The sequence below is a fragment of the Mesocricetus auratus genome, unplaced genomic scaffold, assembly GCF_017639785.1.
Source record: "Mesocricetus auratus isolate SY011 unplaced genomic scaffold, BCM_Maur_2.0 Super-Scaffold_100007, whole genome shotgun sequence".
Lineage (NCBI taxonomy): Eukaryota > Metazoa > Chordata > Mammalia > Rodentia > Cricetidae > Mesocricetus > Mesocricetus auratus.
The window spans coordinates 5892246-5916937 of record NW_024429191.1 but is presented as its reverse complement, the minus strand read 5'-3'; the positions used below and the strand labels follow the sequence as shown (position 1 = coordinate 5916937).

Below are 24692 nucleotides of genomic sequence, written 5' to 3'. Positions count from 1 at the left end.
TATCTCATCCTGCTCTCCTCTGTTCTTACCTCAACTCAGCCTTCCTGCTCCCCCATACCTTCTTCTCCCCTCTCCTTGTCCCCCTCTCTTTTTCCTGGTTCCTTCTCCCCTCCCCCTATGTTCCCAATCTGATCCAGAGATCTTGGCTCATTCCACTTCTCTGGTGTATCATGCGTCTCTCTTAGGAGCCCTGGATGAGCATTTCTACGCATTGCCAGAGCTGAGCCATGATACTTCTCCGATTAAAGGAAACAACCTACACTTTACTTCCTAGACTAAACCACATATCTCATCCTCCACCCCATCCCCAGAAGGTTTTAATTTTACAGACACTGAAATAATCAGAACTTGTGTGTATATTTTCTTTCATAGTGTTTTGGTAACTTCCTTTGAATCAGAGTTCTCTCTCATGTTCCTGATAGAAAAATAATATCAAGATGTCTTGAAATTTCCCTGGAGTTCAACTCCCTTTTTGTAGTGGGACTTACGGAGCTGACTAAAAAGGGCGGTTGCCTTCTGCAAACCCTGTCATCTCTGGTGGGTTCAAATACAGTTTCTCAGAGATGGCTTTTATACCTTAGTTCTTTCTGGGCTTGAATTCAGTCCAAGGAATTCTTTGGAGTATGCACACAACTACATCCTTTTGACAGACAGTGCAAATTAAAAGATCTGGCATGGCCCAGGATCTGGGGACCCAAACTCACCCCTTGGGTTTTCATTTACAGTTAGACACTGCAAACTCTCATTGCTGACAGGGAAGATGAGGCTGGTGGCAGAGAATGTGTGACAAGCGACTCATGCCAAACTGTAATTGGTAGGATTCTTTTTAATCAGGACATACCCTACAGCCCAAACAGTGGAAATCTCCTGTAAGGCCAAGACAGGAAATTAAACATGCCAATATGAGGCTCAGAGTGGGGTGCACATGGGGTGTAATATTGCCAGCCTCTGGGGTCCCTAGAGCTTTGGGTGGGGGTTTGCTTTCTTAGAAAGTAAACTGGGGGCAACCTTCCTACTGAGCATCTAGAGAGAGTACTATGCTCCTATTAAGTAAGTGAGCACCACTGTATTAAATGCAACAGACAAACTAATTGATGTTTATTGCATTGAAACAGAACTACAAGTCAAATTCACCTTGAGCTAGCAGCTACAGTGGTATTATATCAGTAAGAAAGGTCTCCAGTGGGCTTTCAATTTTCAGAAAATTTTCCTGAGCACCTAGTATCTGCTAGGTGTTGTGTTGGCAACTAACATGGTCTTGTCACATTAAAACTTAATTTACTGATTTGGGAGTGGCTCTGCTTGCAATGTTCTTGCAATGCGGCTTGGAGCCCAGAGCTGGATCCTCACAAACCCACATCAAAAATCCAGGTGTTGTCTGCACCTTTTTAATTCCAGTAATTGAGAAGTGGAAAGAGGAGGATTCCTGGGGTTCACTGGCTAGTCAACCTGGCTGAATTTGTGAACCCCAGGTCAGTATGTGAGGCTCTATCTCAAAAAGCAAGATCGATAACACTAGAGAATGACTTCCAACGTTCACTGCTGGCCTCCGCATGTGTGCACACACACACAACTGCTCATATATGAACACATGCGCGCACACACACACACACACACACATCTTGTTTTTTGGAAGGACTCGAAGGAGATGATATAGCTCTTGATTTATTTGGGTGCATGCCGGATGACCACATATTCGGCAGCATCACCAGGTAGTCATGTTGTGGAACCCTTGTGTTGACTCTTACATGAGTGGAAACTGCAGCTCAGAGATGCTATGCAGCTAGCTCAAGGATCATTGCATGGGGAAATTGTGAGACCGTCTGTCCAATACCTTGCAATGATGTCACTCAAGAGTACTGCAAAACAACGTGAGGAGCTCGCACACACATGCGTGCGTGTGTGCGTGAGTGTGTGTGTGTGTGTGTGTGTGGTGTATGTATGTAGCCACATGTGTGTTTGTTTATGAGAAAGTGTGTATGCATGAGTGTGGGCATGCATGTAGGAACCTGAGATAGATTTTGGGTACTGTGCTCAAGTGTCCCCTCTATTTTGTTCTTTGAGGCAGGGTTTAGCACTTTTCATGTGTGGGAAGTTCACATAAGAACATGTGTGTGTGCCTGACAGAGGTCAATATTAGATACTGTTTCTTCTCTGTAGTCATACAGCTTTTTTTTGTTATTTTTGAGATGGGTTCTCACTGTCCTGGAATGCATCAGATGAGCAAGGCTGACTGGCTAGTGAGTCCCAGAGAGTTCTGTGTCTCTCTCTTCCCAGCCCTGTGATCACAAGTGAGCACCGTTGTATCCAGCTTTACATGAGTTCTGCAATCAAACTCAGAACTTCCAAGCACATTGCTACCTGAGTCAGTTCCTTCCCAGACACATCCTGGGGATTTAGGTGCTTCTGATTCCTGAGGAAAGAAACATGGAGATGGATATTTGTAATGGAAATAACTTTGAGATTTTTTTGGTTTCTGAGTAAGGTGATGGAGCTCTTATGTGTTTGGGTTCATCAAGAGATCCCTGAAGATGTGAAATTGAACTGTGTATCCACCAGACAGAGGGATACAGGGCAGGATCAGTGAGAGGAGATTTTGACGTGCAGGTGACATGGGGCAGTGTGGGCATTCTGGTTTTGTTTAGAACAATTGGCTTTTGGGTTTTGTTTTTAGCTTCAGCAAATAAAAATCAGAGGAGAACAACTCCTTGGGACACACTCAGTCTACAGCATGCAGCTGTGTGGGGTTATGGGAAAGTCTTGAGAGTTGATTGAAAGAGGTCAACTTGCCAAGTCCAAAGCCATCCTAATGCTGCCTGACACTGTGCAATGCTTGGATGCAGTAGTGGGAAAGGCTTCTTTTTTAAATATTTATTTTATTTTAAAAACAGTCATTTCCATTTTACAAACCAATCCCATTTCCCACTCCCTCCCTTCCTCCTGCTCCCCCACATCACCCCCACCTTACTCCCTCCACTCATCAGAGAAGATAAGGCTTCCCATGGGAGTCAACAAAATCTGGTACATCACTTTAAGACAGGACCAAGGCCCTCCTCCCCACTATCTCTAGGCAGAACAAGGTATCCCTCCAAAGAGAATGAGCTCCAAAAAGCCAGTTCAAGCACTGGGGATAAGTCCTGGTCCCACTACCAGTGTCCCTACAGACTGCCCAAGTCACACAAACCCTCACCTTCTCTTGCCCATGATTCCTTTTAGAAAACAATCCATAGGAAAGTGATACCTTGGGTCTGAGTCTGAAGTTCAGGGCACTCTGATCACACAGCTTTGCACAGGTGATCACACAGTTGGCTTCAGCAGGTCAGACGGTCACAGTATGCTGGTTTCCCTGGGAAGCGGCCTCCTGTTATGTGTCTGGGAGTCATGAGCTTTCCTTGTCTCAGCTCCATGCTAAGCATGCTGGGCGTCATTCTAAGGGTGCTTGGCTACCATTCTAATGATGCTGAAGTACCTTTCTCCCTTCCCAGATCTGTTCAGTGCTGATCTCGTCAGAATTCAGGCTCATCCATCACCAGATGCCCATCATAAACCGCAGGGTGGGAGTGCTTTGTGACTTCCTGTTGGTGCAGCTTCTGGTGCATTCCCAACAGTTCACTTGCGCACACCCCAGTGTAAACCACAGCTGCTGTGAAGCATGGAGAAGGATCACCTAGAATATCGTTGCTGTGCTCAAAGACCTGTTAGTTTATCTGAATGCTGAATATGTAAAGAATCTTGTGCAGTTTCTGGCTGCCCTCAAACATTTGGCCATGTATGTAGTGCCTTTGTGTTTCTATAGGATTGGAGGGAGGGTCAGCACCAAAGGTGGGAGGTGGCTCTGACCCCTGAGAGTGGGGACACTGATGGGACAGTAAGACAGCCTGCTCCCACACTCCTCGTGCTCCTCTTTTTGCTTCTGCTTGTAGCTCTGGGTCCGAATGACTCTTCTTTACCTTTTTTTCAGGAATGACAGGGAACAGTGACCTCAAGATTTTTGAGTTATCTGTTGTAGAAATTGAATAAAATTACTAATACTGTCCAAATTCCTGGGAGAAAAATGAGACTTGCTTTGTCCCGATTCTAGCCCTGCTTAGCTCATCCCTGAATAACAGAGTCAAGGTGTCACCATTAGTTACAATCTTGAGACTAAGACAGTCTGACACTTCCTCATCAAGGACTGGGTTTCACTGCTGTTCCTTCTCCACCAAGCAAGGATGGGCCACTGAGAAACTTGAGCCAAAATAAATCCTTTCTCCTTTGAGTTGTTTCTGTCAAGTATTTTGGTTACAGTGACACAAGATGAATTGAGTCACTGTGACCAAAACCTGAACAAAACATCAGAATGGACTGATTACTGGTACAGACTCTGGGCCCACTGTGAGGTGGAGTATGGTGGTGGTGGTTGTGTGTGGTAGCTCTGGGCTGCGAGGTGTGGCATAGTGGAGTATGGTGGTGGTGGTTGTGTGTGGTAGATCTGGGCTGTGAGGTGTGGCATAGTGGAGTATGGCGGTGGTGGTAGTGCACAGTAGAAGAACTTTGCCCTTAAATATAAGAAGTAAAGGAAAAGGCATGCAGCGTGAGGCCAGGGCAAGATTTGGCCACCAACACAGCCTCCAGTTATCTTCTTCACCACTGGGTCCTACATCCCACTTTTTAACACCTCCAAATTATGCCACAAATTATGAATCTATCAAGGACTAACCCATTCATTAGGTCAGAGCCTTTGTGATCTCATTATTACATGTGTCAAGGGCATGGGCAGAAGTGCCTTGTAGTTTCTCAGTCCAATCGAGTTGATAATTTAGATGAGCCATCTCAGGACCAAGGAGACTAAACTGTAAGCATGGAGACCTGAGTTTGCTACCCAGAACCTATGTAAAATAGTGGCTGTGGGATTGCACACTTGCAATCTCAGTACTGGAGAAATAGATACAGGCATCTCCCTGGGGTGTATTTCTCAGCTAGCCTGGTTGAACTAGACTGTTCCAGAACAGTGAGAGACCACGACTCCAAACAAACAAACAGCCACCAAGGCTGACAGTACTCTGAGGAACAGTGCTCGTAATTGACCTCTGGTCTATACATGCTCGTTCACATGTACTATGTACCCCCCCACACACATGCACATTACACATGCACACACTCACACAAAGAGACCTACTGTCTCTGGTGACTAAGCCCATCTTTCCCTCTACCTTTCCTTGTCTTCTTTGTTATTCTGGCTTTCTCTCCTTGGGTGAATGCTGGCAAATGCCCCTCATATCTTTGACATTCTCATCAGAGCAAGGACTGAGATTGTGTATAGAAACCACGCTGCCCTTGCTATCATTCAGCTTGCACAGTGGTGGACAGGCATGCTTTTAAAATTAAATGTAAAATGAAAGCTTGCAATGTACTATGAAGGAAAGATAATGGGCTCTTGAGGCCACTGCGCAGGGTGTTTCCATAAGGAGGTAGTGACATGTGGGAGCTGATTAGGTGTGACCAGCACTCCAGGTCAAAGTCAAGGCATGTGTGACCTTCCTGTGACAGGTGAAGTCTCTTCCAGAATTAATGGATGCATAAAAATGGGAGCAAGTCTTCTCAGATAAATAAATACCTAAGGCTGGAGGTCCAGGGGTATATTATGCAAGGTCTAAATCCATGTTATAAAATAATGTGGAATAAAGCAATACGTGATTGATAAATGATGCAGTAATGTCTCCATGTTTTGTGAGGATTGCCAGGCTGCACTGTACAGGACTGGGGGGCAAGCCTGGAGACAGTAGGAAATACCCTTGCAGCACCTCTGCATCTGAGAGACAGTGGCTAGCAGATTCTGTGAAAGCGAAACCATTATAGGAAGCAGCCCTGTTAGACATTAAAGCACCTACTGGCAGCACAGGGGTCACCAACACCAGTGTCTTGGAAGTAATCATGCCTCTGCTTTGTCTTCACATTTGGACAGAGTGCTGAGGAGGAGTGACTAATGCATGAATGTGCATTCACCTCCAGTATGCCTGGTGAGTGTTTCAAGCTTTCCTCACATTAGCTCATTATCCCTGCTGCAGTCTCAATAGGATGAAAATCCAGCCAGCTCCTCTGATACTTAAGGTTCTCCCTGGATGTTCACTACTCTTTAGGGAGTGTGCAAAATCATTAGTTAATAAAGCAGGGCTATGGAAACAGTTGAATGGGGAAAGTGTCTGTTGTGCAAGCATGAGGACTTAAGCTTTGTTACTGGAACCCACATAGAAAGCTGGGCATTGTGGCATGGGCTTGTAATTTCTGCATGGGTGAGGTGGAAACAGGTGAATCCCCCGGACTTCCTGGCCAGTTATCCTAGTCAAATTGGTAAGCTCCAGGCCAATACAGATAACCTGTCTCCAAAAACCAAACCAAGTAGAGGGCAGCTGAGGAATGACACCTGAGGTTGGCCTCTGGCCTCTACATGCATACATGCATGCACATATACCTGCATCTATACACACACACACACACACACACACACACACACACACACACACACAATCTTTCCACTGGAACTATTGAGATCATCTTGTTTCTTTGTGCTGTCTGTGTCTTTGTAAATGACCATTTCTAGTCTCACCTCATTGCAATAGACTCTGCCCTTGTTTTTATATAGTATCCTACCCAGAGGACTGGAAACATTCTTATTAGCAAAAAGAAGAAATGCAAGATTAATTTTAACTTCAGGTTGAATTTTAAAACTGACAGTGAGGTGTAGGCAGCAGGCATATGTAGACATAAAATTAATTGTGGTTACCTGGGTACCATACACCAGAACACAAAAGGAGGCCATGACGCTCAGAAGAAACCTTTTCCTGGAATGGAGGTCACTTTTCTTCCTTGGTGCTGTAATGCTTTGGGTCAATGAGGAATTGCTTTTTAGACTATACAATATGGTGAACAGCTGCTAAGTGCCTGGGCGCTGGGCCAGATGACAAAGCTATGGTGTACAATTAAACCCTGCCTCAGTTTTCCAGCTGTAAGTGGCTCAAATCCACAAAGGGTTAGAAGGATTATGCAATCATATTCTGATAAAGGAACATGTAAGAAGCCACAGTGACCTCCTAGAGATTTTCTATAGTATAAAGAGTCAGTGGAATCTCCACAGAACATGGTTAGATGGCCAATAAAGAATGAGTTCATATTGGGCCAGATGGCAGCAGCTCAGAAAGATGTGATCAAAGGGTCAGAAGAGGAAAGAAGCTTTATATCTTTTTGGTAGTTGGATAGAGCTAGTTGTTAGGGTGAATAAGCACACTACAGGACAGAGGAAATGGCAAGAAGGTGGGGACATATGGGAAGCTTGAGACTGACTATAGGAGACAATTGATTTTAATAAGTAGGAGGATGCATATAAATTTGCACAGGGAGCTGGAAGTCACAAATGTTCCATTCTTCCTAGAAAACAGACTGTCTTCCTACTTAGTTCAAAGAATGTTGGGAGTTGGTTGTTCATTTCTGAACCGTCTTAACTGTTCTTCCAGGACCATGTTCCCCAAGTCACTTTTTACTTCAGCTTCCTGCCAAGTTATTTTCTTTAAAATTTTCTTTTTAGATTTAGTTATTCTATGTATATGACTGCTTTGCCTACAAGTATGAATATGGGCTGTGTGCTTGCCTGGTGCCCACAGAGGTCAGGTTAGGGCATTGCATAATTCGAACTCAAGTTAGGGGTGATATAAGCCACTACATGTGTTCTAGGAACTGAGTGAGGGTCCTCCACAAGAGCAATAAGTATTCTTAACTGCTCAGTGGCAGCAGGGGCAGCAGGGGGTCGGGGAGATAAACAGTAATACCTTTGTGAATGATTGGGTGGCGTGTGAGTAAGAATGGGTGGATGGACAGAGGGATGCAGCAATGAATAGATGCATGGATGTATAGGTGGAGAGTGTGTGAGTAGATGTATGTATGTATGTATGTATGCATGCATGCATTGGGAGAGTGAGTGAATGGATACACATGGTGGGTAGACAAATAAGTGGGGGATGAGTAGGTTACACACACATCTATGTACGTGTGTGTGTGTCTGTGTGTCTGTGTGTGTATGTGAGCAAGTGTGTGGTGTGTGACTGGGTGGTCAGATGATATGAATAGATGGAATGGATGTGTGTGGGGTGGGTAGATGGATTGGAGCATTGAGTAGATGAGTGAATGAATGGATTGGTGGGTGGGTGTGTTGTTGCGTGATTGAATATGAATATAAAGATAGATTCAAGGTTGAATGGGGGCAGTGAGCAGTTAGGCATATGGAGGACTAGTAAGTCGATGGATGAGTGAATGAGTGGGTAGTTGGATAGATAAGTAGTATAAACAAATGGAAGGGAGTATGGGTGGGTGAACATATAGATACATGCATGGATGGAAGCTTGGACAGATTCATGTTTGTTGGGGTGGAGAGGTATATATATGTAGATGGATAGAAGACAGACAGATGGAGGAATATCCTATGGGTTGATAAGTGGATGGATGAGGGTTGGATGGTAGGTAAGTTCATGGAGTTATAATAGTACATGGATAGATGGATAAGTAAGTAGAAGAGTGGGTGGGTATGTATATGTGTAGGTGAGTGGATAGATGGGTGGATTGGTGATAAGTAGACATTTGTTCATTGGTTCTCAAGATTTTACAGTGACTAAAAGATGTTACCGAAATAAAAACATAAAGCAAAAGAGGCTACCCACCCTATCACTTCAGAGTTCTGTATATTCTCAGGTATCTCTACATTTCTCCTTTCTTCCCAACAGTTTAAAACCACCCGATGATCTTGAACACTCTAATTTACCAACACTCATGAATTCACCAAATTAGAACATTTTCTATACCTGTTTCCATCACATGTATAAGCACATATAGAAAATGGTATATTTCTTAATGTGTCTGAAAATGTTTAAAATTAAGTCTGAAACCTATGAACTTCTGAGTCTGCCTGCAAATCGTGACACTGTTTCCTAGTAATTGAGTAATCCCTGAATCAGGATTCCAGAACCCTGAAAACAAGTTCTGCTTCCGGCACTTCTGTTTCGTCTCAAAGGAAGAAACAGGTCATAGCCAACCTGCTCTAGGGTACCCTGGAAGAATTCTAAGTCTGTTAGTGAATCCTGATCATTCTTATTTGGAAGTGACCCTCTTTTTCAATGCACATTAAGCAAGTGAACAACCATGGAGCTACACTCCTAGATCATCACTCCTTCTAAACATCTGACCATCTTACAATTGGCCCCCATAAATGTCCACTGTAGGCTCAGAATTAAAAGGAAATTTAGAACTTACTTCATTGAATTTAGCCCCATTTGTGAAATCTATAACATTAGCCCTGAATATCAACTACTCATACTTCCCTATGACCTTGTGGGACCTAGAAATCACACTGTAAGAGAGCAGCAGAGCAGAGAATGTTTCCAGATTTCGTGATTATATTCCAGTCTTTATAGAATATATTCACTCACACTCTGAGTCCAGTGGCCTTTCCTGAAACAGACAAAATAATCACACCTTACGTAGGATGAAAAGATTTAACACACATGTTGAAGAACTTATTCTTTGTTTTCTTATTGTCTTCACCATAGAAATTTTATAATACAGTCAGGATCTGTTTTAGAAGCAACTAGTGCTAGTATAACTGAAGTGGCATGCATAGGATAACAGCAATGCATGCAAACCCAGGACATACACATGGATCCTCTTTCTCATGTCTCCTCTTTTCTTCTCTAGGAAACTGATCAAGGACCTCATGAAAGTGGGACTTGCGGTTCTCTTGATCAAGCTCAGCATTCAGTAAGTGCAACCCTCTTCACTGTATAAATGCATCTGTATCTTTGGTCTCTTTTCTAGCAGACTGTCTTCTGCATGCCCAACAGTTCCCAAAGAAACCTTGCTGTGTGCCTGATCTCTCCATATGGCATTGCTGTGTTGGATTCAGAGTGAAGAATGGAGCTTGCTATGTAGAGCATCCTCCCAGCTCTGCCTCCTAGTCCCCCAGTGAATTTGGGGCAAGATGTGCATGCCAGTGGGTTAGCCTCCTCTGGGAGAAATGGATAGTTCATGACAAATGCACTTTGTTTCCTTCTGTTTCCTATGGTCTGCTCATAAGGGGAGAATGTGTCACTCTTCTCTGCTCAAGTGACCCTGCGATGTAGAAAGAAAGCCCAGCATACAGATCTGCTGGTGACTGTGTAACTCCAGAGACTTTTAAAGACAACTCCATTTCATTCTTTTAGAGTCAGAACATATGACCACATCTACAAAACTTCTGTAGAAGAAAGTCTGTATTTTAAGATACAGGGTAATGTTTTGGAAATTTCATTTGTTGTTTTACACATTGGTTATTTTCCCACTGTCTCTCTTTGCCATTGCACATAAGAACTCAGTTTTGGTGAGGCTAGCAGTATTTTTTTCCAATTTCCCCACATCTTTTTTTTAATATCCACTAGCACCAGAGGCTAGGACCCTATTAAATCTGACTTGGGTTTTCCTCCGCAGTAGTTCTGCTGAATAATAGCCCATTTTGGGTATAAAATTGTTATCATTTAAGGAAAGCGTCAAAACTATCCAAGTTTCAGAAGGATAACATAAGGAACTATTTGTCTTTCTAGCTGTGGTTTCTCTCACAGGCTTTGGAATTACTTAGCATATCATGCTTCCCAGAGTGATAGAGGCTAACATAGTTCAAATAGTTCATGAATCATCACCCATGTTGGAGTGAGCAGGTGGAGCTGGACTGGTAAGAATTTGGGGACACTTTTGCCCTGGGGTAGAATTGCCTGGCTGCTATTCTTGCTGTGGAATTTGCATATGCAAATATAGAGGAGGAGGAGCCAAGAAGAAGCAAGCAGCTAACAGTGGTAGCTCTTTACTCCAGCAGAATGACTCTGTGTTGCCCTGATCAGCTAAAGCTTGTATCACACAGGGGATTAGAGCCAGGCTTTTGTTTCTAATCATAAAGGAGCTTCCATCTCTATTCCCTAGCTGCCACATCTATCTTGTCATGCATTTGAAGTTTTCTTTCAGTATTTCCTCAAAACTGTGAGAGGTTTTGCAAGTAGAAAGGAGGGGGAGCTATTTGGTATTAGTGTGTTCAGAGCTATAGAGTATGAAGTTAAACATGCCAATTACTTTATCTTCTTTCCAAGTGGAGTCATTCTCCTGTTCCCTTTGTGTGCTGGGACAGCAAGCATGAGATAAGGACATGATACAAATTGTTGCCTCTCAAAAATGAGCTCATGTTCAAGTCATGTACTGAGGACCTAGGGGAGGCTGTGGTCCCTGAGATAATCAGTACAGAGCTCACTTTATCTGTCTATGGAGATGGTATATCCTACCTACAGCCACAGTCTAATGAGTGAAAGAAAGTATTCATTTGCTGTTCCATACTACATACTAGCAAGCAGATGATAATTTCTAAGAACACTGAAAAGGGCAAGAGGCAGGAAAAATGTCTCATTGTAGACGGGAGGCTGAGGACTGGCACCTAGCTGCTATTCATCTACGTTTCTTTCCTTGAGACTAGAGTGCTTGTGGTATTAGAAACTTCAATCCAGGATTGGATTGTTCTGGTTCAAGAGGAAGTTACAGCGCATCATGGCTAGGAAGGCATGGTGGCCAGAGAGAAGGTAGTTCCTTGTGTTGATGCCATGGTCAGGAAGAGGAGAGCAATAATGGATGCCAGGGCTCTACTTATTTTCTCTCCTTATTCAGTCTGTGACCCTGGTCCATGGAATGGTGTCACTCACATTTAGAGTGGCTTTTCATACTTCAGTTAATCTAATCTAGAAACTCCCTCACACATATGACCAGAGAGATTTGTCTCCATGGTGATTCCAGGTCCTATTGAGTTTGAATTAGTATCACACCTGGGGAGTATCCCTTGACGCTGCACCCTCGGGTGCTCTTCTGTGCTAACATAGGATCCATGGCTGGCTAGGAAACTGCCCTAGTAACTTCTGGAATCTCCCCAGGGACAGCATCTTTCTGTCTTGGATCTCTGCATCCCTGACTTGCTTACTGACCTTGACATGAATTCAGGATTTGAAGTTGCTTCAGAAATCACTTCTGTTTCCTTCTTCCAGCCGTGGCATTTGAGTTCTTTGAATACAACTGGCCAATGCTTATGGTGTACAGAGCTAGTTCCTATGAGCCAATGACTATTTTCTGGCTTTTCACATCCCTGGGTGATGTGTTTGCTAAACACAATGTCACAGGAAAAGCGTGTTAGCAGGCTCATTGGTTGAACTTAGGCCTCAAAGCAATTTCCGACAACTTGTAAATTTAATGTCTAACAGAAGGTTTCCTTGACCTCTCCCACCTGTCAGATAATGCTTTCATGTGTGCTGTGTCACAGTTATTAATCCATGAATTAATTAACGGGGAAAAGTTATTTTAACGTTTCCTTCTCTTGATTGTCAACTTGATTGGATGGAGAAGTACACAGGAGATTTGTAAAGGAGGTCTCTGACTGTGTCCTTGAGGGTGGAATTAACTAAGGGAGAAGACCCACCTGAGGTAGGTGGCACCTTTGCTAGTCTGCGAATCCAGACAGAATAAAACAGAGGGAAGCAGGAATAAAAGCAACTATTTTGCATAAATTTCATCAGGAAAGAAGAAGGTATGGAAGAAGAGAAAGTAATAGGAAGGTGTCATGGTTGAAACGTAAGCGTCCCTGGCAGGCTTGTATGTTTTAACACTTAGTCCCAGCCTGTGTGCTGTTTTGGGAGGTGTGTGCCTTTGTAATGTGCAAGTTTAGTTAAACAAAGTGGGTTAATTGGAGGTAATTTTTGGAGGACATAGCCAAGCCTTAATTCTTTGTCTTTGTTTCCTGGTCTACTGAGATGTGATCAAAATGCTATATGTTCCCACTTCCATGCCTTCTCCACCATGGTGGGTCTTAAATCCTACTGTCTAGTTTGAGACAACACTCAGCCTTCCTTACACAGAAATTTTTGTAAATGGTTGTATTCTTGCTCATCATAAAGTGTAGACATGGTATCAAACTTCTACCCTGAAAGCCAACTTAATATTTCTTTTCAGCTTACCCGTAACAGTCAAGCAACTGAAGAGTGCGTCTCAGGAGGGCTAAGCAGACATTTGCACAGAAGCATGAACTAAAAGAATATAGAAGTGATTGTCTATAAACAGTCATCCGGAATGAATTCTTTCTTTTTTAAATCACATCTTGTCAGATATTTGGTAACAGCGAGGTGAAAGTTAGCTTAGACAGCAGACTTGTAGTGGAGTAGATTTTAAGGTCAGTGTTAGGGAGTAGCAAGGCCTGAACTGGCACCTCATGGTCTGTGTTACTAAATTCCATCATTTTATCCCTTATAACTCTGCCTTGTTACTCATGCTTCATCTGAGAGGGGTGTGTGTGTGTGTGTGTGTGTGTGTGTGTGTCTGTGTCTGTGTCTGTGTCTGTGTGTTTGAAGGGCATAGCGGTATGTATAGAAGACAGAGGTCAACATCAGGTGACTTTCTCTGTTCCTTTCCACCTTACTGAGTCTCTCATTTAAACTGGAGCTAGCCAATGTGACTAAACTATTTGGCCATCAAGATTCAGGGATCACATCGACCAGAGTACCGATGCTTGTCATCATGCCTGGATTCTTATGTAGGCACCAGGGATTTCCAACCCGGGTCCTCATGCTTGCATGGCATGAGCTTTACCAATAGAGCCATCTCCCTAGTACTATTTAGTATCTTAAGTACTGTTCACAATCTATGCCAACCTTTAAAAATATTAAGCAAGCTAGGCTTGGGTAATGAATCTGCAAGTTGCATGGCCCTTCGAATCACATCAGACTAACTAGTCTTCAGCTTACTAATACAAAGAAGGGATCAGAACTCAGTAGTCTTTAACTAAGACCCTTCTCACTTAGGTTTCCAAAAATAAACAGGGAGCAGAAAGTAGGCCACAGTAGAGGTTGAAGGGTAACATCATTAACGAGTGACCATCCTCTGCCCCTCCTTGTCCTGCCTGGCTGCTGAAATGAGCCTCTTTTCTCCTGGACATGAAGATGTAGTGGATAGGTCTATAACCCATCCAACACAGGTACTCTTCCTGCTCTCTGCTGTTTTAATACATCAATATTTGTGTGTTTTGTTCCTACTCACTGCATTAGAAGAATTACAAGAATGGAAGCCAGTCCTGCATCCTCAGCCACAGATGATAAGTACAACCTTTCTGTTTATCTTTACCATTTATCAGTTCCCAATCAGAGGACCCAAGGGAAAATGTCAGCTCAATATTTTTGCTAAATCCCTTCACTTAATCTAAAGATAAGGTCACTTGATGTTTCCACTCAACATGGTACTGTTGGTTGTTTATTTAAAATACCAGTACACCTGTAGGCATCTGTGGAAATTGCAAAGGACCAAACCACAACCAAGTGTTAAGCTGGTAAATAAGTCATGACAACAAGGACTACTTTTTAATAGTGGAAGGTTACAGATCTCTTGAAATTTTGAGAATCTCCAAAGCAAACAGGAAAATCCTCTGTGCTTTTGATGACTTGTTTTAAAACATGATACTAGTTTCTCTCTGGTAGACAATTACTTGTGTGTTCTTGCCTATGAAAGTGCTAATACCTCAGCTTCAGGGTAAGCAAGTGCAGACTTTGACACATACATTGAGAAACAAATATTGGTTCCCATTTACTATGACTAAGAGAATTCCTATTCTTTGGGGCGGATGTTGCTAGCCTAGGTTGGACTTGAACTTGCTATTTAGCCAAGGATATCAAAAGTTGGTCTTACTGCTGGCTGAAACTCATGGATCACTGAAAGACAATCTCCTGTCCTGCCATGTGATATATGTATGCATGTGTTCATATGTGTGCATACATGGATGATTATGAGTTTATCAAGTTGTTTGCCTTTTGGCATGTGTATGGCATGTGTGTATACATGTTCATATGTGCACACATTTGAGTTGGAGTCATATGTGTCTTCCTCTATCATCCCCCCTCATTATTTGAGCTAGGGTCTCTCACTAAACTTGAGACTTTTTGATTTGGCTAAACCTGCCTCTGCCTCCACCATCTGGGATTACAGATGTCACTGCCACATCCAACTTTCCTGTGGGTTTCTAAGGAGTTGATCTTAGATCCTTATGCTTGCACAGAAAATGCTTTCCCCTGAGCTCTTTTCTCTCTCAGCGTAGCTAACTCTCATTAGATCTCAGTCTTTCTTTGTCAAAGAAAAGAAATTATCTTGAAAAAGTTACTGAACTCTATTGTGATACATACTAGCTTGCTAAGACCCAGAGATGTGTTGACAGTCATATTCTGGCAATGCTTCCATCTAGCTCTTCCTTTCTTCCTTCTAAAATAGCTAAGGGAATTTAGTGTTGGATTCTTGCTGAACACTGAGGAGATTTTACAAAGAATGGACATGAAGAAGAAGGGTTTTCAACCATGATGGGATTGTAAGGTAAAACTTCTAAGCAAACTAAATAATCCATGGGCTTCCTTGTCACATATATTGACAGCCCATAAACTTGGTTTTCAGTGGAGCAACAGTCACAGTTTGGCTTTTGGGAAGCTTTTGACCTCTACAGTGGGTTGAGCTGCTGATAGGTTCATGATGCAATGGTCTTCTAGGAGATCATGGGAACTCGGCATACAGAAGTCAAGGAAGAGAATGCTGCCTGGGAGGAGGGCACTGCCTGATCCTGCCCCTTCCTCTCTTCCTTTTTGGGCTTCTGTAAAGTGAGAAGTTTTTCTTCCTCATGTCCTCCCCACCATAACAATCTGCCTTGACACAGGCTTATCACAATGGATTCAAGTGACTGTGGGCCAAGACCTCAGGAATGGCAACATAAAACGGACCTTTCTCTCTTTAAGTTGCATCTCTTGTGTAGCTATTAGAGTGGTGCAAAGCCAATGAACTTGAGGATGTGTGCAGCTTCATCTCAGCTGTGGGAGAAGGCCAAGGTGGTTCCCTGACACATACATGTCCTTTCTCTCCTCATCAGGGCCTGGTTTTCTCCTTTCAGAGCTAGCTGACCTTCCCCCTAGGCCTCCCTCATGCTTCCTGAAGGACATGGCCATCTCAGGGTTGCCTCCTCCCTCAGCAATGACCATTTGTGCTTCACAGGGGCAGACTCTCCCCACCACTCCATAAACCTGCAGGCCCTGCAGAATCAATGCCTACTTACAGCTGCTAACACATTAATAACAGAAACGTCCCTGGCCATGACCTACCTGAGTCATTACCCACCGATCATAGGAGGCAATTTCAAGCAGATTGACTAGCGATCAGTGTCCTCCCCAGCGTCCATGCAGGAGGACACATGGCTGCCTTCACAACCCCTAAGCAGATGGCCAGAGCACGTAATTGCTCATCTCAGCCGGTGTGGGTCTGGCTTCAGGCTGGGGAACCTCCATGTCTTGCATGCAAAGCTGAGCTCTCTTTCCCTGGGGCTCTGCTCCAAGTGCTTCAGCTTTGCATTTCCGAACTTTTCAGAATCCAAGCTCTCACTGACCTTCTTTTTGCTGATTTTGAACTTGATGCACAAGCAATTCTCTGAAGATGCTGAGGAAATGAGGCTTTGGGGTGACTGACTCACTCTACACTTATGGCTGTCCTGCAGCCACTTGTAAACACTATCCGAATCCATGGCACAAAGTTGAGGCTGTTATAGGCTTCTGCAGTTAAGATTTTGTCCCAGTATGTTTTTCCATCACTTAGAATCGTTCACCTTCAGGGGCAGCAGTAGACCAATAGACCCTGCTTTAAAAAGGTAAATTGGGCAGGTGAGATGGAGTGGGTAAGAAAGACACTTGCTACTAAGATTAAGGACCTGACTTAGATTCCCATAGCCTACACAGTAAAGGGAGAGAACTAAGTCCCAAAAGGTGGTTGTCCTCTGACCTTCATATGCGCACAGTGGCACACACACACACACACACACACACACACACACGCCTGTGTGCACACACATGCACAGAGATAGAAAATAAGAGAATGCGATGTAGAGCAGAGACAGAATGAATGAATATATGCCTCTATACCTGTTCCTGCTATTTTTCAGCTTTCCATCCTCCCACAGCATCCTTTAACCTATGGGATGGTGCCACAAACATTCACAGCACACTTCCCTAGTACATGTCCTTATTCTTGCATAGAAATACCGCGCTCCCTCCCGAGACACACCACAGGCTGTGCTTTGCTAGTCTCTGCACTCATCTATATTATCAAGTTGATATTCAAGATTAACTGAAGTAGTTTAAGGATATAAATCTTTGTGAACTTGGCTATGTATTGCTAGCTAGTTTTTAAGTAGATGATTCAGGTACATAATCAACTCATGTAAGCTGACCTTATGACATTTTTGACTCTTACCCATCTCTTAAGAAAATTGAGGCAAGCACTTTGTTGAAAATTTACCTTCAAGGAACTCACAAAAAAGAGAGAAACCACATCTAAAGATCACCCACTATTGTATCATAGATTAATGTCCAAACACTGAAGGTGCTCCACAAAGATTTTCCTATCTCTACACTTGCACTATCTCCTATACTTGCACTATAACTGGCCTTTTATATAAGTGCTGGGAATTGAACCCCTACTTCCACAGCTATCTGAGCTACCTCCCCAGTCCCCTATAGGCATTGCTTCTAAGACAGGTGTCTCTTCCACTTTGAATCTGTGGTTGATTTCCCTGTTACTCCTTGGCAATAGCAAGTAGTCTCCGGTATTCAGGGGCCTACTTGTGTCCTGTGAAGTCCAGGTCAATGTTATAGCCATGGACTCTCATATGGGAAGGCTGTTATATGCACTGTGCTCTCAAAACAGCTTCACAGAGCATACACTTCCATAATGGCTTCAGGAAATTCTGCCAGGGGATTTTCAGAGCTGGGCATTGCAAGGTCAAATAAGCTGTGAGCTGTGATTATTTTGGCTGCGTAGACCAATAGGGCCTATCTATGAGTTTATTTGGATTCTAAAAATGGAGGCAGCAGTCCTCAAGGGTCAAGTGCTGACTTTCAGACAAACACATGGAAACTCAAGTATTGGCTTTCTGCGTACCATGTCTGAGTTTAGTTTGTTTGTGAAAGAATGGCGAGTTGAACTACAGTGTCATTGGCCAAAGCTGACATTGAACTTGTTATCTACCCAAAAACAGTCTTTATTTTCTAGTCCTGCTGCCTCTATCTTCCAAGGGTATGGGTTATAGGTGTGCCTCAGAGCACCTAATTTGTGTGCACTACTAGGGTTGAACCCAGGACTTTATCCATGTTAGAAAAATACTCTATCAACTGAACTATCCCACTAGCCTGTTTCTTAACCCTTCTTAGTCCCAGTTTCTTTTGTTATCTGTATGTATTAGGCTACAGTGTGTGTGTGTGTGTGTGTGTGTGTGTGTGTGTGTGTGTTTATACTAGATGTAAATTCTTTTGGTTCATAAGAAGGATGTCTGTTAACAAAAGGTTTAGTTCCCTGCAGCACCTCACTTCTTCTTCTTCTTCTTCTTCTTCTTCTTCTTCTTCTTCTTCTTCTTCTTCTTCTTCTTCTTCTTCTTCTTCTTCTTCTTCTTCTTCTTCTTCTTCTTCTTCTTCTTCTTCTTCTTCTTCTTCTTCTTCTTCTTCTTCCTCCTCCTCCTCCTCCTCCTCCTCCTCCTCCTCCTCCTCCTCCTTCTCCTCCTCCTCCTCCTTCTTCTTCTTCTTTATTACGACCTAGTGGGCTGTGTTCTGCTCATAATTGCTGTTGTATGGACAAGAAAATAGAAAATGGAGAGGTTGCATGGAATCCTCATAGTTGTGGTTCATGATGATGATGGAGATGATGGTGGGTTTGAAGGTGACGATGGAGATGATCATGGAGACTAAGACGATAATGGTGGAGATGATGACAAAGATGACAATGGAGATGAATTTGAACTGCAGTATTATCTAGAGTCCACAATCTATAATTTTTTTTCTAAATATGTAATTGCACCAATACTGAATACTGATGGCTGTAAGTCATGTGATATGGCCATTAATGATGAATTTGGGCTTTAGTGGGTTGTGGAGTTGGGATTATGTTGTCTAAGCTCTTGGCTTGTCCTGGGTTATATATATGACTCCACTTCTCAGAGGGAGATGAAGTAGATGATTAATATAGTTTTAAAACAGACTTCCACTGTGTATTTTTCTGTCCTTTGCAAAAAAAGAACAAGGAGTTTGAAGTACACTGCACTAGAATATAGATATCTCTCCATATACGTTGCTGTGTATGTAATATACAAGTAAATATATATACACACATACATGTAAATTACTATTATTAATATCCAAATAATTTAGTGTAAAATTGTGAAGGAAGAGAATTGAAATGTTTATCACATTTCATTAAACATAAAAAGAGAGAAGTTTTTATTAAAAGCACATGGTTCAGTCACTACATAGTGGGAGCCATAGATGGTTTCCAATTCCTGTCTTAAGATTCAATCCACACACAAAGCACAATGCTTTGAAGAGGCTGTGAAGACCCCTATGAAGTTATATGCATCTGCAGTGCAGTCTTAACAGTTGTCCTCCTAGTGCTGAGTTCAAAGGCACTGGTGGGGCTTATCAAACCCTCTAGGCCTCCCTAAGAGCTTTGATCAGGAATAGTCAAAGACAATAAATCAGAAGTGTCTCTCCACTTTGGCCTGTGATGTTCTCCCTCAGCTTTTCTCCATAGTAGTTGATGCCTGGACATTTTGAGTAGGTAATCCTAAGGTCTCACTAATTCAACATAGGTGTAGAAGGTTCTCCTATGCCTGGCGTGATACTCTCCATAGACACACAGTAAGAAGCATGTTTCCTAGACTTGTGGGACATGTGGCTGTCAGAGTAAATAGATATTAGACAAATACTCATATGCAGATACATGACTATATATTCAGGGAACTCACACAAAGATGCTGTAAGTATGGTAGTTTAATATGGACATCAAGATAGTGATACTTGAGTGTAGGCATTCTAAGAAATAGGCTTTGGGGAGAGACAAGGTGTTTTATGGTTTTAAGAAAACCAGAAAAGGTGTTCTTGAAACAGAAGTCTGGAAGAGAATCAGGGGTGGAACTGAGGAGAAGTTACAGGGAAGGGAACCATCATGGTAGAGATTTCACATTGGACTTAGTTACAGTTAATAATCAAGGAATATGAAAAGGCAAGGAACATATTCATACTTAAATTTCAACAGTATTACTGTGGTGAAAAAGGCTTGGAGAGAAGGAATAGTCTAAGCAAGGAAAATAGTTGAGATGTTATTGAGACAGTCTTTGAGGGAAGAATGACAATAGTTTGAGGCAAGAAGGACAACGGTTGAAGATAAAGTTGTACCTATCAATGAAATTAATGAAACATATCTATGTAGTATCTACCTAACTATCTAAATACATCATACACACACACACACACACACACGATGGGGAATGTTCTTCTGTATATATGTTTCCCTTATTGATTGATGAATAAAACACTGATTGGTCAGTAACCAGGCAAGAAGTATAGGTGAAGCTACCAGATGAGGAGAACTCTGGGGAGAGGAAAGAGAGAGAATCCACCAGGAAATGTCACACTGCCGAAGGAATAACATACTGGACTATGGATAAGCCACATTCTCTTGGCAATACATAGATTAATAGAAATGGGTATAGAAATGGATTAATAATTAAGAGAGAGCTAGCCAATAAGAAGCCTAAGCCATCAACCAGGCAGTTTTACAAATTAGCATGTCTTTGTGTGTTTATTTGGGGCTAATTAGTTGCAGGGCCATGCAGAACAGAAAGTTTCATCAACACACACAAATGTATATATATATAAATATGTACTTATCATTGATATACTCACATATATTCACCTTTTATCTATCCATGTCTATCTCCATCATCTATAGTTTACTATATAGAATCTCTCCATCATCTATATTGTCTCTCAGCTATCTATTGTTTTTCATCTACCTGCCATCTATCAATCAATTAATCATTTGGCTATCTCTATATATTTATTATGCATCTGTCATTCTCCTTTCTGTCATTTATTTAATGTGGCCAAAATTCAAATGTTGAGCCAATTAACTGTACCAGAATTTTTATAGTCTTAACCAAGTCATAATATTTTGGGTTTTTTTTGAATTTTTATTTTTGTATGTACCCTGGGATACGATAGAAGGCTCTTTCCATTCCCCCTTCCCAATAGCTTGAAGGTGGTCTACTTCGTTTCTGCTGTCCCTGTTGTCTTCCATATTACCTTGAATGACACCATTTGTTTTACCCAAGTTTCTCACACATTGAGGGCTGACATTCTTAATAGTTCTGTCACTGTGTCAAACAGGCTGCTGAAAAGATACAAGTGATGCCTGCAGGAGATGGGGCCATCTCAGCAGTTTGTGTAACACCAACGGGGTGTGAGGGAACAGAAAAATAATTAGTTTAGCTGGATGTGAATGGAAGATCGAGGAAGAATCTGTGAATGTGTGGCTGCCTGGGAGGAAGACAGCCTACCCAGTTGAAGGTTTGCAGATGAAAGTTTGACTCAGCAGCTATGCAGATGAACGCACTATGAAGAGACTTGTGGTGACAGAAAAAGCAGAGTGACTTGAATCCAATACACCTGCATTTACAGAGGGTTTCACATACCTGTCAACATGCAAGGCATTAGAGAGTGACTAAGGGAAAAATGATGGGAAGACACCAAAAAGACCAAAGACTAAAGGTGAAGAACAATGTTTCAGAGTATGTGACTTCTTCAAGCTGGTATTACAAAGGCTGATCAGCAATTATAAGCCACCTTAGCAGGCAAAATTTATTCAGGAATAAATCTGAATGTGGGGATTTAGCAAGCTCTGTGATGGTAGTTAAGTTACTTCACCTCTCTAGACATCAGTTCTCTTCATAAAACATTTTTTTCACAATAGGTGTTGTCATCATTTCTCCATACACACATGTGCACTGCATACATGTATCTACATACATGCACATACCTGACCACCTCAGGGCCATCTTAGTAGTGCTGGCAGGAGGAGGTGTGTAAGAAAATGCCGTGTATTAGGTAGTTATATGATTTCTAGAAATGAACATTTATTAAAGGCCAAGTCAGCATAAACCATGACTTGGCTTATGAAAGTTAATATGTGTTGAAATAACATGTAAAGATAAGTCCTATGTTAAGGCTAGGGAGGCAGTTCAGTTGGAGAAGTGCTGTATAAGCATGAGGTTGTGTGTGATTCCCCAGAACCTGTGTCTAAAACATGAAAACTCAGTTCTGGCTAGGTGAACAGGTAGGAGCTAGCTGGTCAGCCAGCCTAGCAAAACTGGTGAATTCCAGATACAAGTGAGAGATCTTGTCTTAAAAAGCAAGAAAGACTGTGTCCCGAGAAACACTTGAAGTTCTCTACTGGCTTTCACAAATGCATGAATATATGCAGATAGCCACACACTTGCCAAGGCATCCACCAAAGGGCATACATGCCTACACACACACACACACACACACACACACACACACACACACACACACACACGAGAGAGAGAGAGAGAGAGAGAGAGAGAGAGAGAGAGAGAGTCTTTGCTGAGCATGACTCTGTCTTCCCAAGGTGCACCAGGCACATGGTGAGTGCATTGGTTGTATCTCCCCAAGAATGCGGCATCTTCATAGTTTGTGAAAGTAATTTAAAATCTTACTGAAGGATGGGAGATAAGCTTGGTGGGTAAGAGCACTTGCTGCACAGGCATGAGGATCTCAGTTGAGATTCCAGAACCCATGTAAAGGCCAGGCATGGGAGCACACACCTGTAATTCAGCATTGTGGAGGGACAGAGACCAGAGGCTCACTGGAGCTACAGCTTCAAAGATAGACTCTATCGCAAGTAAAATGTGGTGAATGATGGGACAGGATATACAACTTCCTTCTCTCACCAACTTGCTTATACTTGTGGGCATGGGCGCCCAACCCATCAAGTAAGCTCTTACTGAAAATATCCCTGAGTGGTCTGTGTTCAGTCCTTCTACTGTTGCCTTTGCTGCCACTCTTGTATGGTTTAAATCTACTTTCCTTTTGCATATGATACTTTCATTATTTTATTCCTAACAGTTGCCATTTATTTTGATTTGTTTCTTTTTAAATATCCCTTGATCATTTGCCAGCCAATTGTACACATCTGAACATCTTCTATCATTTTAAATTAAGAAAGCAAAAGTCAGAGATGAGAACATATCTGGTTTTCTGTGTTGCATTTATTTTTAAAACCCATGAATTAAGAGTCAGGTACTGTGGTAAAAGTCTCTAATTCCATCACTTATGAGACAGAGATACCTCAAGGTCAAACTAAACGTAGTATAAACAGTAAGATCTTGCCTTACAGACAAAAGAAGACAACCCAGCTATGATGTTATATGCTTGTAATCCCAATACTCAAAAGCAGGGGCAGGAAGATCAGGAGTTCAAGTCATCCTTGGCTACATAGGGATTTGAGCACAACCTGCATTACATGACACTCCATGTTAACAAAACAACTAAAGAAGATAATGTGTGTTTAAATTCATGTTTTATGAGTGTTATAACTTGGCTTAAGAAATACATTGCACAAACCTATGGAAGTTTTACTGAAAGCTGCCACAGGCCATTTACTAATCATATGTAGAACTGATTTGTTTCTCATAGCACTACCTTATCTTCTAGATACTCCAGTTGAAATTATGTGAAAATTGCACCCCAACACCCCACCTGCAACACTGACCCTGAAAAAGCAGTCACTCCCTCATACTCTGAAAGTTAAGGGGCAAAGTGAAGTAGGATGTAGTTTTGAGGACTGGAATAGGAAACAAAGGGGTTAGAAGCCCCCAAAGAAGGTTGCCAAGAGAGATCTTAGCAGTTTGACTAATTTGCTTTGATTAAAGAAAGACCTAGACCTCAGAGATGAGGTGAGAATTACTTTAGGATCATTGAAAAATGGTGGTGAGCTGCATCAGTGAAGATAAGGACAACAGACCAGCCTCTGAAGAAAAGGATTTTATTAAAAGTCAACTGAGTTGGTTCTTTGAGAAAATCAACAAAATAGACAAACCTCTGTCCAAACTAACCAAAAGACAGAGAGAGAGCATGCAAATTAACAAAATCAGAAATGAAAAAGGGGACATAACAACAGACTTTGAGGAAATCCAGAGAATCATCAGGGCATACTTTGAAAATCTGTACTCCACAAAATTTGAAATTTTAAAGGAAATGGACAATTTCCTGGATAGATATCACTTGCCAAAACTAAATCAAGAGCAGATAAACAATCTAAACAGACCTATAACCCTTAATGAAATAGAAGCAGTCATCAAAAGTCTCCCAAACAAAAAAAGCCCAGGCCCAGATGGCTTAAGTGCAGAATTCTACCAGAAATTCAAAGAAGAGTTAACTCCAATACTCCTCAAAGTATTCCACACAATAGAAGCAGGAGGCTCACTGCCAAACTCTTTTTATGAGGCTACAATTACCTTGATACCCAAGCCACACAAAGACACAACTAAGAAAGAAAACTATAGACCACTTTCCCTCATGAACATTGATGCAAAAATACTCAATAAAATACTAGCAAACCGGATTCAAGAACACATCAGAAAAATCATCCACCATGATCAAGTAGGCTTCATCCCAGGAATGCAGGGATGGTTCAACATTAGAAAATCTATCAATGTAATCCACCATATAAACAAACTGCGAAAGAAAAACCACATG

General features: G+C 42.2%; 1 protein-coding gene across 2 annotated transcripts in view; it reads left to right on the top strand.

Moving 5' to 3' along the window:
- Nucleotides 1-24692, top strand: part of Rbfox1 (RNA binding fox-1 homolog 1) — a 2068553-nt gene that overhangs the window by 852216 nt on the left and 1191645 nt on the right. For both annotated transcript variants that reach the window (XM_040747948.1, XM_040747949.1), the window contains exon 4: nucleotides 9718-9780. In XM_040747948.1, the coding sequence (XP_040603882.1) occupies nucleotides 9718-9780 (63 nt within the window). The remainder of the gene's footprint in view (nucleotides 1-9717; nucleotides 9781-24692) is intronic.